This window comes from Colossoma macropomum, unplaced genomic scaffold (assembly GCF_904425465.1).
Source record: "Colossoma macropomum unplaced genomic scaffold, Colossoma_macropomum, whole genome shotgun sequence".
Classification (NCBI taxonomy): domain Eukaryota; kingdom Metazoa; phylum Chordata; class Actinopteri; order Characiformes; family Serrasalmidae; genus Colossoma; species Colossoma macropomum.
In genome coordinates, this window is record NW_023494799.1 from 5829282 (window position 1) to 5846907 (window position 17626).

Sequence of the window (17626 nt, forward strand, 5' to 3'; positions counted from 1 at the left end):
GAATTCCAGGTGGTTGCTAGGGTGCTGCTATGTGGTTTCTATGGTATTGGATGTGACGGAAAGGGTATTTTTCATGGTTGCTAGAGGGTTGCTGTGGTATTGGAGGTGGTTGCCATGGTATTCCAGGTGGTTCTTAGGGTTGCTAACTGGTTGCTCTGGTATCTCTGGTGGTTGTGAAGGGTGTTGCTGGGTGCTTACTATGGTGGTCCCATTGTGTACATCTATCATAGTGACATAAGAATAGGGTGCACAACCATTAGGTGCAATCCAAAAGCTGTATACTCTGAAAAAACCAATGAGGCTGTAGCATTAATAGAGGACTTCTTTTCAAAAGTTGAGTTACTATTTCAGATAGTTTCAAAGGGCAGCACTGGATGCCCCCATTACCCGAGAGGAAGTGGTAGACGCAATTGCTAAGATGCAGAATGGTAAAGCTCCAGGGCCAGATGGTTTCTGTAATGAGTTTTCTAAAGAGTTCCAAACCCTATTAGTTGATCTTAGGCTCAGTATGTTTAATTATGCTTGTTTGAGAAGCGCTTTCCCCGGGTCTCTGAGGGAAGCAAATATATCTCTATTTTTTTAAAAAAAGGTAAATGCCCAGAAGCTTTCTCATCATATAGACCTGTTTGTTTATTGAATTTGGACTGTAAGATACTCACTAAGATACTTGCCTCCCACTTAGAAAACATTTAGCCAGATATAATTAAAAAAGACCAGATTGGTTTCATAAAAGGTCAGAATTTGTGTAATAATGTTAGACATCTTCTCAATGCAATCCATGTTTTCAAACAAACTGGAATCTGTGGTCTGGTACTTTCTCATATGTCATATTTTATTTTTTGTTTTGGAGAAATATAATCTGGGTGCCAACTTTATTAAGTGGGCAAGAGTGTTGTATGAAGCCCCCTGGGCTTCAGTCCTTACAAATGGCATTGGGTCAGAAGGCATCATAAAATAACCCTTTATGTAGATGTTATAATATTTATTTAAAATCAAGATACATCAGATAAAAGGCCCTTATTAACATTATCAATTTATTTAGTTCCTTCTAAATCTATAAAATTCATTTTATGAAGTCAGTAGGCAGATTAAAATCAATACCCACCATTACCCCTGCTTTTTCCTTAAAGTGTTCACAGGAGGATTTCTCTATTTATGTGTTTCTATGTGACTCTGGAATTCAAACACCTATACACAGTCAACTTCCCCTCCTTTTCAGAAAGAATAAGGCAAGACCTAGAACAGTGGAACTCTCTAACTTGTTTCCCGGTTGGGGCGTAGAGCACTTCTTATAACAAATATTCCATTAAGATGATTCCTGTCCTGTATTCTAATAAGACGATGAAAGATTTAAACAACTGGCTCAGTTCATTCATATGGAGTCAATGTAAACCAAGAACTAAATGTATTATTTTACAGCGACCAAGCACTATAGGTGGTCTAGATTTACCAAATATTAAGCTTTATTTATGGTCTGCACACTAAAAATACATCTTTGAATTTGTATTGACTCCACACACCCCGTCTCGCCTCCAGGCTTTTTATTTTATTGTTCTGTTTTAAAACATTCGGTTATGAAAAGGTACAAATATGAACTTTTCACCTGGGAAAAAATGTACTTAAGGTCCACAACTGGACCTTAAAGCCACTGTTGTACATTTGAGGGAACATTTACATTGTTTGTATCTTGATAAACGAAAAAATGGACCCGCACAGAACCTTTATTTTTGACAGAGTACAGTGGGTTACTGAGAAGATTACAACTGAGAAGAGATGTAATTCCATTGAAATATAACTTGTGCACTCTATTCCTAAAGTAGACCACTTCTACAAGGTATGGGAGCCTTATATGAACTCCACTGGGTCAAATTTGGCAATCATTTTAATAAAGGGGTTATATTGATCTTTTGCACCAGATGAGTTATTAACAAGACCTGTTTAAACTCTTTAACGGTAAAGCAATTTTTTGTGTAATGTAAAGTCTTCAAAAGTTAAAATCCAATAAAAATATTCTTAAAAAAGAAATTCCTGTACAAACACACGTCTCATGATCATAGCGAACATTCTGGAGTTGGTTTGGTGTCAGTATCTCAAAAACTGTACGATGCACACTGCAAAAGCATTAATAACTATTTTATAACACATTTAGTAACACCAATGTAATGAATGAAGACTGGAGTGAAACAATGCTGGAAGCAGCAATTAAATATAACACTTTTCATATGATGTTTGGCATCCCTGCAAGTGATAATGATGTGTGTTGGCATGTTGCTTTTGGAAATAACTAAATTACACTGGACCAGCCCTGAGAACTGTTCGCATTAATAACAAATATTTATCTGTTTGGAAAAGGATCATAGAGAATAAAAGCTTTGACACCTCGCCTCGCAGCCAAATTCACTACACCCCTCACAGCGGCGTGTGCCAGTGCTCCCGGCTATCTTGAGACATATTAATGACATTCAGCACTCGATTTGCAAATCAACTTGCAAATCAGTGTGCAAATCACAAACCATGAACTCGAGTAGCTTGTAGGAAGAGCGTTTGGCTTTTTTAATGTTTTAAAAAAACAGTCACATTCACAATGCGCTTCCATTTTTAGCCTCTTCTTTGATCTTTATTAAAATTGTAAACATTGTCGAGGTCCTTGTTGTCGCTCTCTGCATCAATGGGCACTTTTTTTCCCGCGTGGTAAAGCTTTACCTCCACATCCACCGAAACCCCGCCTGTTGACATTTTCTCCCCCGAGACCCTCGCTGCAGAGGGAAACAAACACTGAGAAACACGAAGGCGGCTTCACTTCATCTTCTTGCTTTTGGGCTTTCTGCTCTTTCCTCCTGTTCTTGATGCTTCATCCTGAGGGAGAAGAGGAGAGAAAGCGACAGGAACCCGAGAGGATGAGAGTGAGCTGAAATAAGTGGCTACATGCAGGGTGACTACAAAGAGAGGCCGACTACAAATGACCTCCTGGAACATCAAGCCTGAATAGCAGAACAACTTCACACAGGGGCCAATCACACAACAGTGATGCACTCTAATGAAGCTTTGTTCATCTATAAATCGAAAGAACATCTGAAGCATTATGGCAAAATGTAAAATTCTTGCAGATATTTGTACTTTATAAAAATCAGATTGTGATATGATATATGGTAGCGTTTGGAAATCTTTTTATTAGTCTACCCCAGGGGTCGGCAACACGCGGCTCTTTTACTGTCCTGTTGTGGCTCCACAGCAGAATTACATTTTAGGTAAAAAAAAAACCAAAAAACTCCTCTGCAGTAAAATAAAGCTCTGCTGATCATTTTAACGCACAGTTCTTACACAGTTTTCACAATGAATGGTCTTAAACCTGGAATTAATTAGCCTATATCTACTAATTCACCAACCTTGAACCCTGAAGGTTGGTGCGCAGACTGCTGGTCACACAGCAACGCAGATAACAATCTTGCTAGCTAGCAGCTAACGAAACAGCAAAGAGAGAGATTCAAGACGAACATCGATAATTTGGAGACAAACTTTTTACATTTATTATCACTCCAGCTGGTTTCCTGATACGTTTAATCTGCAATGAGAAACTGTCAAACACTAAAAAGTCACAAAGATGAAGTCAGTTTCTCATTCCAATTGTCCTGTTCCACCTTAAATCGTGCGGCAGTTGCATTCTGGCGCCTCAGGCACCATTTAAGGTGGAACGGGAAAATTCAAACAAGAAGCTTCAAATGAGAAGCGACTTCAGCACCATAAAAAATTCCAAAAGTTGAGAGACATTTTACAAGAAACTATTCTACTTTTAGAAAAGTTTCCTGTCGGAGACGCGAGAAAAGCGGCTACAGCTGAGCTAAAGCTTAAAGCACATAATGAGACATATTTACAGCCAAGATGGTGCAATCGACGTTGTGGCTCTCAAGGTGGCTTGACTTTTGTTGAAAGGACAAAATGACTCTTAACAGTTAGGGGCCGACCGCTGGTCTAGCCTATAGCGTTACTCTCAAAACAGCACTTCTTAAGAGAAAATCATATTCTCAACTTTAACGTACAGTCGTGGGCAAATATTTTGGCACCCCGGTCAAACTGCATTCCATCGATTTTCTAGTTGAGAATAAGTGAACACATCCTTTACAGAGAACACACTTCTGCACATTTTAATGCACAGTTACTGTTGATTTACTGTATTTAACACATTGGGCGTGTTCTTTTTAGAAAACTCTCACTTAGTAAAAAAACAGAACCAGCCAGACGCTCGCAGTAAAACACAAGAAATGACCCTTTACTTGTAAAGGGTTTGACAATACTCGTAGTCGGTAAACAGGCGTAAAAATCTAAAAAAGGACAAAATACAGAAACGGACAAAGATAAAGATGTAATCATGCAACCAAGATCCAAAAAGGGAAAAGGCAAAAAGGCAAAGTCATCAATCAAGTTCACAATAAGACAAAAGAGCAAAGAGGAAATGCTCAGTAGCTCTGCTAGGAAAAGCAATACCTCGCAAAGATTTTAGTCTAAAGCCTGGGCTCATAAACTAAACTATTCAGGTTATCGAGAACGGTGACTGGTGTATTGCGGAGGTTCTACAGTAACGTGATCTCCCACAGGGGTTCTGGGAAATGGAGGCCTTCAGTGAGTCGGAGCCGGGGGGATGCGTGACACTTAGAGAATCAACAACATCGTGTAATTTGACCAGGGAGGTTGGAACTTTTGCATGCACCTGTATGTTTATGTAGATTTTATTCCAAGCAATTTTATTTGAATTTTATTCCATTTATAATGAAATGTCCACATAATGTAAAGGACAGCTGCCATTTTCAAACCATTTTATGAGGTTTTGATGTTATACATCTGAATGTATAAGGAAATACTGGTATCTTTATCTCCCACTGAAAATATGAGAAAAAAATCGAATCGTTAAATAAACTAAATTTTGTCTAAGAAAAAATTTTGTCTAACAAAACCACCTGTCACAAACAGATGAATCTTTTTGTTTATTTGTGTATATTCTAATGTAAACAACATATGGCTTTACATATCTTTTGTTTACATATCAGATGTTTGCACAGTTCTGTACTCTCTCTTTTTACATACACACACGTACATGTACATATAGTCTTAAAAATGATGGTTCTTCAAGGGTTCCTTAGGAAGAAAATGGTTCTATATAGAACCATGAACACCCAAAGAACCCTTTGCGTGGTAAAAGGGCTCTTTGCATCATGGAAGGGTTCTTCAGACTGATGGAGAATGTGTTGACCAAAAAGGGTTCTTCGATTGTTACGATGTCAAGCTTGTAATAACAGAAGATCCCGTTTTAGTGCTCTATAGAACCCTTTTCAAAAAGGTTCTATACAGAACCATATTCAACACATTCTGCATCAATCTGAAGAACCATTTCATGATGCGAAGAAGAAAAAGGGTTCTTTAAGTGGTCATGGTTCTATATATATATAAAACCATTATCTTTAGTAAAGAACCCTTGAAGAACCATTATTTTTAAGAGTGTATATATGTATAATAAGTCCATTCATCATTAAAATTTCCCACAAGGTACAAATAGTCCAAAATTACTTGACCTGAAATGTTTTACATTAATTTACATTAAAAGTTAAGAACGCTTTTACCTTTTCCTGTAAAATCACCACTCTGGAGCTATAAGGTTTCGTCCCGACAGCGATGATATGAACAAGTACTATAAATTCTTACATAAGAACTGATTTCACTTCTGACCAGCTTCGGTTCCACTTTTCTATCACTGCAGTTCTTAAGGTGGGTAAGCAGTACAATCCACCATAATGTGAATCTGACTGAGAGTCACTGAGTCAGTCACACTGGGAGCGTTCACCATGAATAAGGATTTGAGTGACAACAGCCAACAGCACCTCCTCACTCATTTGCGCTTACATCACTTCCTGTAAGAAAATGACTGAGTTGTATTCAAAACATGCTCTCCTCTCACCCAAAACAAGGCAGCTGATTACAGCTTAGCAGAGCAAAAAAATCCAAGTGACCTCATGAATATACTGTGGCTAGTTTTGCCACAAATGAATTTAAAGGGGCAAAGATGGCAATTAGCAGCAGCGCAAAGCCAAATTCTCTCCCTACGTTGGCTTTTTAAATTACTCCCTCAGAGACTAAGCGGTGTCCCTATGAATGTCATCAGCAGGAAGAAAAAAACGCTCACATTCTGCAGGTCATTAGCACAACTTGCTGGTTCATCAGACGTCCGCTGTGCTGGAAGAAACGACTCACTCAGTTAACTCACGCAGCAGGACTGTAATGATATTCGGTGTCTTTGGTATTTCACAGGCACTGTATGCATTTTATATGTGGATGACAACATGGACGCTTGCAGAGAGATATCATCATCATCATCATCATCATCATCATCATCCTCATCAACATCATCTGGAGTAATAATAAACCTTTCATACATGGAACATTATGTGATTATACTGCAGAATGAAAATTTCAGTTTTTAAAACACCTTTTATTTATTTGTCTCTGATCCATATTTTAATAGATCAGGTCTAAATTAAGCCCGTTCCAGTTCTAGTTCTTTGCTTTTTGTTTCTTTGTGTTCTACTCACACTAATGTCATAGGGGTGATGTTAACACTACCTGCAGAAGAGGGGCACATTTTCAGAAGTGAGCAAAGACCCCATTTAAACCTGGTCATTTCATGTGACTTGTGTCTGGATTGTAAACTGATAAGATTGTAACCACATGTGCATTTACAAATTATGTTTTGTTGATTGTAAATAACACATTATCTACAGGGAAACATACTTTCGTGCACAATTTCTACATATTAGCTGAGTTTAACATATTGGAAAAGTCATCATCATCATTATTATGAACTGCTTAATCCATACAGGGCCCTGGTAGCAGATGAGAGAGCAGTCTGGGGGACTCAAAGCCGCTCCCAGGCCAACTTGGAGATATAATCCCTCCAGCAGGTCCTAGGACGACTTCGGGGTCTCGTCCCAGTAGGCCGTGCCTGGTAAACCTCCAGTGAGAGGCGGCTGGGGGGGCATCCTGATCAGATGCCTGAACCATCTTTGCTGGCTCCTCTCAGTGTGAAGGACTTACGGCTCTACTCTCAGCTCCTCAAGCAGAGTGCAGCCAAACGCCCAAGGAATAAAATTCATTTCTGCCGTTGGTATCCACAGTCTCATTCTTTCGGTCATTACCCGAAGCTCATGACCATGGGTGAGGGTTGGGATGTAGACCGACCGGAAACACTGCCTCATGGCTCAGCTCCCACTTCACCACTACTGTCTGGTACAGTGACCACATTACTGCTGAGCTGCAAACCACTCCATATTGGAAAAAGTAAAAAAATAATATATAAAATGTGCCATAACTTTTGCACAGGGCTAACTTTAATATTTATTTTTCCTCCAGTATGTCAAACTCAGCAAATCAACAGTAATTGCGCATTAAAATGTGTAGCAGCGTGTTCTCTGTAGAGCAGGGGGTGCTGGGGGTCCTGGAGATCTACCACCCTGGAGAGTTCAGATCCAACACACCCGGCTCTAATATATATAAGTACCTAAAAGCCTTTGTCACCTGAACCAGGTATATTAGGTTAGGGGTGAAACTAAACCCTACAGGGTGGCAGATCTCCAGGTCCAGGATTTGGCACCCTTGCTGTAGAGGGTGGTTTAACTTATTGTCACTTAGAAAATCAACTAACCCAATCGCTGTGTGGCATGTCATATGCAAATCAGTTCATATACAACAACCAATCACCCATGTTGCTTCTTATTTTTCTGTAATATTCAAAAGAAAATCACAATTTTGCATGGCGTGGTTCACTTCCTTACAGCAGCAGTCAATGTTTACAAGAGGACAGCTGTTAAGCATAATTAGCCTCTTGTATTGGCATCGCAGTCGCGAACCGTGGGCGCTAAAATGTAATGTATCGCGGTGAGATGGTGAAAAATTACGAGGTGAAGTAGCTTAATCAAACTGGTGCTTCATTTAAGCTAACTAACTCGACCAAGACTGGCAAGGTAGGCTATAGAATTAAACTCTAAGAAGAAACACATCAGCAGTGATGTTCCTGTTCAGGCCAATGCCGTCACAGTATTGGGAGGAGCTTTGTTTGTTGAATGCGGCTTGGAGAGACATATGCATTTACATATATAACATCTGGCTGAAGTGGTTTGAATGGTCAGATTTTAAGAAGTTTTAAAAGCGTTTTGGGTGCATTTACCCCTACATTTGTACGTGGATAATCTCTATCCTGTCATAAAGCTGATATAATGCATAAAACCACCAGGGGAAAATCATGGTCAAAGAGATCTACAAGTTGGCAGTGTGGAGCTTATTTTAGAGTAGAATATGAAAGCTTGTAATACTGCAGCGCCACTGTTTTAGCACAAAAAATTTAAGAGCACCTACTACACTATTATGCTTCGAGTCTATTTGCTGCCGCTTACCAGAAGAAGATACAAAATAAACTCCTGCAGAGTTTTTCACTTATGAATCAGTTGACGAAACATCGCAGAAATGTTCTTCGCTGGTTGCATTCCTTTCTGCTATCTGTGTGAATATCATATTATGGTGTATTTATGCCACAATAAAGCAGTTATTTCACTTAAACAGTTAGCAAAAAACCAAAAGATATCAGTTTAGACTGTACACTATTATGCATATATAAAAAATAGTGATTTCGCTGCAGAACATTAAGGTAACTGGCAGCCAAATCAACAGTGAGGTAAATAAAATTTGATTATAAGTCAGTATTAAACACACCATTAAATGGTCATTTAAAAAAATAACCAAGTAATTTTACTGTAGCATTAATTAGCAAATTAGCATATTTTACCTGAATGATCCATGAAAGAACCAGATCAACAAATAAATAAATAAATACATTTTATTTATATAGCATTTTTCATTTTTGTTACCTGAAATAGGTCTGGGTAAGACTACTGCAGGTTTTTGAACGATTTAATAGGAGGTAAAAGTGAAAGCCTGACCCTGAATCAGCCCTCTGGTCAGAGAAATATGATCTACAGTACAGGTTTTTTGAAACTGCATTATTATTCTTCCTTCTCGACCTTCTTGTTTCATAATGGAGACCTTTTGTATTCCTTGTTCACTGCATTTACACCGACAAACTGTGCAAGAAAGTCTCCTGAAGATCTGTTATACATTGCATTTCCACCCCAGCATCCCCGTGGCTGTTTAGATTGGGTGTAAAGCCAGTCACTAGAGCTCCCTGCCCGCTTTCTAATTACACTATGCATTTCAATGCATCTCCATCTCCTGCTCAGAAAACCGCAGGTTACCGGCGCGTAGGCATAACAACTGAACTCGGCTCAATCTGGGATCACTATGCAAATTTCAGTTCCGACACTCAAATAAAACCACATGGGCCTTGCTGGCGCTTTCAGCAGAGCTGTGTGCAATAGGCTGCAATTTTCACTTTCCCCTCGGAAGTACAGTAAATGTGGGCTTCAGCAGGATTCTGAAATACTACACCGCTGTGCCTTTCTGCATTTTACACTGTCGAAAAAAAAGTTGAGTGGGGGGAAAAGTATATGACAAATCTGATGTTTTGTCCTACATCCATTTTGCTAAAATACAGCCAAATTTGCGTTGGTGAGTGAACGCCTTTGCTAATAGCTCCGTTAGTCAGATGGGAACAGATGGGACTCCTTTGAAGCTGTCAGCACAACTTAGAAACTGTAACTCGTGATGAGTTTGAATACAATAAAGATATTCAGGACTTCTGAGACGTCTTTGTTGTAGTGCAACAGTACAATTGAACAAAGAGAACTTGTTGGAAGAATATGGATGTGGTGTCATTTCAAAATATGTGCCAATACTTACTGTTTATTTGTCTCTGTTTTTTACCCATAGTAATCATAGCTGATATGGTACAAACTAGGACTGTCAAAGTTAATGTGTTAATAACACTAATTATTAATGCCACTAATTTTCGTAGCTTGGCCCTTTAAACCATCTGTAGTAGTGCAGACTGAAGACCACCTGTATTAAAGTGATACCTTCAGCTGGGCAGTGCTCACAGGAGACCTACGAATAAATCAATGAGCAGCAAACTAACAAAACCTACAGCAAAATGGAGCTCCGGTTCCCCTTGAGAGTCTCCACTGTAACAAGAATCCACAAGCTGTATGAATGACAACGAGAGGCTACATTCATTGAGGAGTTGAATGATTGACTGTATATATGATATGTATTATTGTGCAAAAGTCAGAGACCATTCATTTACTTAATTTCCAGTCAAAACAGCCTTTAAGTGCAAGTAGATATATGATAAACAGCAGTTTCCAAAACTGAAGGTCGAAAGCTGATTAAAAGCTACAGAGAAAATGGGACTACTAACAACCACCTGGAAGACCTGATAGACACCAAAACTGTCCCCATCAGATAAACAGCACTTAAGGCTTTCATCTTTGAGAGAGAGGAGAAAATCAAGCTGCTTCAGATCTGAAAACATCCACAGGTGTTTCTGTCCATCCTTCCACTGTGAGAAGACGACTCAGCGCTGTGGGTCTGAAAGGATGTGTAGCTGTTAAGAAGCCTCACTGAGAAAAGGAGACAGACACATCAAACAAAGAAGCTGAACAATGGACTGACCACCCCAGAGTCCAGACCTCAACACCACTGAATGTGTTTGGGATTAGCAGAAAAGGTAACCAACTTCTAAGACTGAACTTTGGAGGTGTGTCTGCAGATTCTTTGAGAAACTGAAAGTGAGCCTCCTGAAAAGAATGGAAGCTGGAATAAAGGTAAAGAATGGACACACTAAAGGCTGAAAATGATATATTCAGGTACACTGTACTTAATAGCTGCTTTAACTGGAAATGTAATAAATGAAGGCTGGTCTTTTACTTATGCAGAGTACTGTATATGACTTTGTGTCCACTTACATAGCTCTAACAAAATGCCTTGCTTTTTAAATGATAAAAAATTCTTTAGGGTCAAATTTGAGTAAATAAGACAAATGTGATTAATTGCAATTAACTACACAAAGTAACATTAATAACTTTAAATTAATTATCACAACGGTTTGACAGCCCTATATAAAGCATAGAACAAAAACAAGCTAAAGTGGGAAACTACACTTTTAGAAAGATGGTTCTTCAAGGGTTCTTTGGTAAAGAAAATGGTTCTAGAAAGAAACATGAACACTCAAAGAAATGAAAGCCTTTCTAAACTGCGCCATGCATGTATTTAAGGTACCTGTTAACGTGTGCACATGTAGCAAGGAGATCAATAGTGTGCCGAAACCTGGGGTACGGATCTCAGTGAACCCAGTGAAAATCCAGAAAACCACTGCCACGCTTGTAACCATGACGATCCTACAGCTGCTCACATGTCCTTATTTGCACAGAAATGAAAGGAAAGAAAACAACAAACAAATGAATCCGCCGGCAGAAGTCGGCCTCTCTATATAAGCCTCAGCCGAGTCTCCTCCAAACCTCAATACCATGATGTGTGTAACCTTGTTCCCGCTCGCCGCTTTAGACGCAGCGATACGGGCTCGAGAGGTGAGCTGCTGAATAAATATTTCCACACCAATTACAGCGGAAGTGAGGAAGAACGTTTTGTTTTCAAAAGTGGCAACAAAGGAAATCTTAATAAAAGAAAAAAGGTGCAGGCACTCGAAGGCTCAGGCAAATGGACCGAACCACGGGTATGATCACAGCACTGCTGTGGGCAGTAGTGCATCTTATTGCTTAAAATTTGTTTCGATATATATTTGAGTTTTTCAAAATTTGAAACAGTCGATAGAAACATGGATGGATAGAAACAGTCCAAAAAATACGCAATGAAATCTTGTGGCATTGACTTACATTGAAAGTTAAAGGGCCCACATCATAAAACACATTAAACAGTTTCAAAATGTACCTTTCACTCCTGAATACAATGAAATTATTCTGCAAAACAGCCTTTTTTTTAAATTCATTGTTTTTGTTTTTGTAAATATGGATTATGACTTTCATTTTAATAATAAAATCACACATATAGCTATAAGTGGTCCTCAAGAGGAAAAAAACAGTAGAAAAAAATTAGGATATGAGCCGTTTAAGAACATTGCACCTTCTCCTAAAACCATTTTGGAGAAATGAGGTTTTGTTCTGACTGGGAAAATTTTCCATGCAGGTTCCAGCCAAGTGTGGTAACGTTAATACAGAGCTTAGTATCAAATTATAGTAACATAATTATGGCACCTGTAGCATGTTATATTAAGCATGTAAATGAATGTGTAATTATAATGACCTCACCATCGTTTCTGTGTAGCCCTCTTGGACGAGGATATTCCTGGCACAGTTGTTGATGTGTTTGAAGCGGTCAGGGCCGAGGAGGATCCCACCGTACCATCGCGATACCACCACAAGCACATCCCGCACATCCAGAATCTGGAGACAGAAGTAAAACATCAGCCAGTTTATTATGTACACCTAGCCTCATTGGCCATTTTATTGGAAACACATACCATATAGATGGATTCCATTTGTTTACACTTCCAGACTGTAGCTAATACAATTGATCAGCCACCTTCTACCTTGTAAACAGAAAAGGGGGACCATGCTAGAACCAACACTGACTAGATATTATCTGGGTGGTGGACCATTCTCACCATAGCAGTGGCTACAGTTCGCTATTGTAAACCTAAGGGGTGTTGTTGTGGCACCTGCTCCTACAGGAATGTAAAAAGACTGAAAGACAAAATTGTGTACATGTAATATTCAGGTGGAAATGATTCACACGTTTAAATGGAGTAAATTTAGTGCATCACTGTTGGTAAGAAAACTCAGTAGGCATGTTTCGACATGCAGTTCAGCAACTTTTATTTTTTTTCATTCATTTTGTTCAGAAAGCTACTTTAACAAGACTCAAGTTTTACTGGGTTCACTTGACATCAGCTGCATGACGTGACATGAAAGTGTCTATGACACAGGACATATGATAGGATGTACTTCGATGTGTCGAGAGCTATTTTTAGAATGATCACTTTGTAAAGTTACATTTATTCATCCGATGCAATGTTAGCTACCTACGCAACTGTTACACTGTGCTGGTAGCAGATAAATCTATGTTCTCCATGGGTTCGTTTCATTCATTTATTCATCATCTAAGCTGCTTATCCTCCTGGGTCGTGGGGGTGCTGGAGCCTTCCCCAGCGCTCACTGGCCGGAAGGCAATAAACACCCTGGACAGATCGCCAGTCCATCACAGGGCAGACACACAGACAAATACACTCACACACTCACACATAAGGGCAATTCAGCATCTCCAATTAGATGGACTGAATGTCCTTAGACTGTAGGAGGATAACGAAGCACCCAGAATAAACTACATGGGCTCATTTGATGATTAATTTTCAGAATTCTGACACGGTCTGTCTACTGCTATGTCACAAATGAATCCATGAAGACAGATTTAACTAGCTCTCCAGCTAGGTCTAGGCTTGTACTGACAGAAGAACCCTTTCTGGTACCATACAGAACCATATACATCAGTCTGAAGAACCATTTCACCATGCATAGAGCCATTTAAGCATGAAATGATTCTACATAGAACTCATGGTTCTAAACAGAATCATTGCCTTTACTAAAGGGTTCTATATAGCACCAAAAAGGGTTTTTCTATTTTTATGATGTCAAGCCGGTAACAATTGAACAACCATTTTTGGAGGTATACAGAACCCTTTTCAAAAAGGTTCTATATAGAACCATTTTAATCATTCAAAGGGTTCTTTGAGTGTTCATAGTTCTATATAGAACCATTTTCATTACTAAAGAACTCTTGATGAACCATCCTTGTGTAGTGTGTAGTTCATAGTGTAGTTCATAAAAACTATGGATAATAGAAGAAAATCTGGAAAATAAGTAGACAGGAGCTTTAAATTTCTCTAGAAAGTGTAGAAATAAGAGCAAAAACATCTCGATAAAGACAAAAGAAGTTAAATTTAAAAAGTCAGACCGCTCAAGTTCAAATAGCATTACTGTATTTTCATTCGTTATTATGTTGTCGTTTTCGTACGACCCATAATGTGTTGCAATGAATGTGTTCTTTGCTCTCTTCCATTATTGTTTAGCCCCATACTGGTAGTGTTGGAGGGGTATGAGGCCCATATTTCATAGTGTACTATTTGTTTCATATGTACTATTCATAGCAGTACTACCCTTACTGCTTGTCTTGGGCCACACCTGTGCTTGCACATTTCAACAATTGACATCAGTCAGTCAGTCAGTCAGTCAGTGACTTGGTAAGAGACACTGACTCTCATAGACTGGCTTGCTGGGCAGCCCAACAAAAGTATGATCCTAACAAATTGTATTCTATAGAAGCATTTCCGCTGCTACTGCATCAAGGAAAGCAGTTTGTCACACTAAAGCATTAGCTAATTAGCCTGAAGTTACGAAACACATTCATTAGAGAATCACACAGTGTAATGATGATGACAGCAGCTACCTTCGGGACCATAATCCAACAGGCAGTGTTTGCGAACTTAAATCGAAAGCCTAATAGATAAAACAAGCCCTTATCTGAACTGACTGATTAATGATACTGCTGTGGTTACTTCTGTACTTTATACTTTGTACTAAATTAGTTTCCTGCTCGATCTCATTTGCTCCCTGGACAGCCCTCCACTCTTCAGCTGAACTCAGTTGCTCACTTTGACAACTCACTTTGAAGACTTTTACAGCAAGAACTGTATCAGAAATGTCTGAAATTAAGTTATATCACAACACAGAAGTGAACAATGAGGCTCATCAAAAGAAAATCTAAGCAAACCTTTAACAAAGGCGTACTTTGAACAGTTTGGGTAATACATTCCGGTGCAATACATCAAAATCAGGCACAAACTCCAAACCACTTTAAGTCAACATGATTCCCCATCAAACAGGAGACATTTCCATTCCAGTTTTTCTGTCAAGTGCGCATCTGCACGGTATCAGCAATACCTAAGCAAACTATTATTTTGCAGTAAACAATTTCAATATTTCAGATCCTTCCTAAAGACGCGAGTGGGGTGTCGAAACCTAGAGAATCGGCCTCTGAGGGGAAAATAAAACACATGGGAGGGAAAAAAAAAAGAACAGATAAAATGTTTCTTTGTGAAAAATGCTAACTGTCAACTGCCTGCACTAGCTGTCAATCACATTTTTAAAGCGCCACAGGGGCGTAGTTGGCAAACTGCCTGTAGGGTAGGGGGTCTGAGCCATCTGCATAGGCTAATAATAGACTACTCATTTGTCGTCTATACATGGTGTCACATCCAGCTCCATAAATGGACAGAGCGTGATTAAAAATTGAGCGTGTGCAGGAGGAAGTTGGGGCCAGGAAACGGTTCAGAATGATGATGAGGTTAAACAGATTATGTATTGAAAATGGTTTGTTTGCTTTGGGAGAAGACAGGGGTAGAGAAGGGGTCTCACGCGAAGTTTGTCGAGTTAATGCAATAGCAGATTTCCAAAGGGCACAAATTTGGTTTGGGGTGCCTTCGTATTCTAAATAACAGCGCAGGATCATTAATAGTAATGTGCTAATCTGCATACGCTCATTTGCCATTTAAGAGGGAAGGGGAGTCGGCCGCCGAGCGGAGTGAAAACCCCAGGCCTGCTCAGGTTTTAGTGCTCGAGTTCCCACAAACCTTCCATGATTGAAAGTGAAATTGGGTTTTTGATTAAAATGGTACATCGATTTCACACGGTGCCTTGCAGGGTTTGGGTGAGTACACAGAGAGCGGGCGAGATAAGACGGGAGTTTATGGATGAATGACGTCTCCGTGTCTGGGTGTAAGAGGCGTAAGGAAGGAGAGCGCGAGATAATCTGCTGCTGTCTCCGAGATGCTTCAGAGGTTAACACACTTTATCCTCCAAAGTCTACTGGAAACAGACCCAGAAACACACATAAGGGCAGAGACAGCTCTGTTTCAGCTTCACGGAACATATTCGCTCTCAAAGACTGATTGAACATGTTAGGCTAGGAACTGAATGGTTCCCAGACTGACGTGTTTATGCCCTGCCCACAAATGTGTTTTTTCATCTGTTGCGAGGTTAGGCTTTTTTTTTTAACCCCTTGTGTGGTGTTTTCTCATCTGTGGGACCCATTTTCAATGTTCACCAAAAGAAAAAATGATGTGATTTATTATTATTTCAACCTCAGATTCCTAATTTTCTGTGAAGAGCATATAATAACACATCTGTAGTGCAAAGTATTACACGTGGTGTTGGACTGAAATAGCAACAAATAGAAACTGTGCACCTCTCTGTAGAGGAGGAGTTAACTTATTTTCTATCATAACATCAACAAATATTGTAATTTGACCAGAGGCACCCAAACTTTTGCATACAACTGTAAAAAAAAAAATTCAATACTGAATGGTGTCGACATAAAAGCTCATCAAAACAATTACAAAAGTTTGTCATCATTAATTATAGTAAAATTAGCTATAAATTAACAATATTTCTTAAATTGCTCATTGACATACTAAATATGTAAAGAAGTAATGTATTTAACCGGAGTAAATTAGTAATATTCACTATATTACAATAAAATAAATGATAGCAAACCACGTGTTTAGCACTAATTTACATTTTAAAGCAGGTTTGTTCTAGTTTAGCACCAACTCTGATTTAAATACACTTTCCTCCAATGTTATGAAGCACCTGATGACTCTGATTAGATAGATGTTACATTATAGTTTTATATTTAACAGTGTGATCTTTAACATGTACTAAAATATATTTAAAATAAACAATTCACTCTACAATTTAAGTATTTTGACTTAAAATCAGTGCTATAAAATTAAAAGGGCCCACATCATGCAAAACTACATTCTCCTTGCTTTCTTATAGTAAGATAGTTTGATGTAGTGTGTTTCAGAACATTCCATTCAAAGAATCAAAGATTTTGATTGGCTATAATACAGTGACAGCGCTCACAGAAAACAAATCAAATTTCATAGACCACTGTAGTTGTGTCATCATTCTGTAGTTGGTGCCATGCTCTTATGCCCATGTGAGGAACTCCAGGTCTAAAAGGAATTTCTCTATGAGAAAATGAATGGAGTTTTTGAAAACTGCCTCTTTCGCATCCTGTGATAATCTAAAATGCTCCAAAGCTGATACGTTTTGTCCTATGAATATTCTTCTCTCGAATATCACTGGATCCTCTGAATTACGAGGTTGTTAAAGAGCTGAAATATGAGTATTGCTATGTATAAGCTAAAGCTACTGCGCACTGACCTGACGTCATTAGACTGGCAGCCTCCTTAAACACTGCGCAAACCAGCACGCTTTGCCAGTGTGATCGTGTATTTCGATGTACAGACTGAGGGCAGATGAAAAGAAGTCAGAACAAAATAAGCAGGTTTTCCTGCAGTTCTCTGTTCTTCATCTGATGCTCACTGAAACATGATAGATCTTTCCCTTCTATATGTAGCTTGATTTGAAAAGCTCTAAAAACTTGCCCGTATTCAGGCTTATTCAGCATAGACTCTGCTTAATAATACTGCTGACCCCCTGATAAGCTATTTTAGGCTATCAAAATATGCTAAGTAGTATTTTAATGCTAGTAACATCTTCTGATGACCTTTTTCTCAGGACATTCACAAGTTTCAATCCTTACAGTCCTAATATGA

The 17626-nt window shown here is 38.9% G+C and overlaps 1 protein-coding gene across 2 annotated transcripts in view; it reads right to left on the reverse strand.

Moving 5' to 3' along the window:
• Positions 1–2535: 2535 nt before the first annotated feature.
• Positions 2536–17626, reverse strand: part of impact (impact RWD domain protein) — a 62171-nt gene continuing 47080 nt past the window's right edge. For both annotated transcript variants that reach the window (XM_036586879.1, XM_036586878.1), the window contains 2 exons: positions 12258–12392; positions 2536–2856 (listed from right to left, as the gene is read on the reverse strand). In XM_036586879.1, coding sequence (XP_036442772.1) covers positions 2802–2856; positions 12258–12392 — 190 coding nt within the window. In that variant the 3' untranslated portion in view covers positions 2536–2801. The remainder of the gene's footprint in view (positions 2857–12257; positions 12393–17626) is intronic.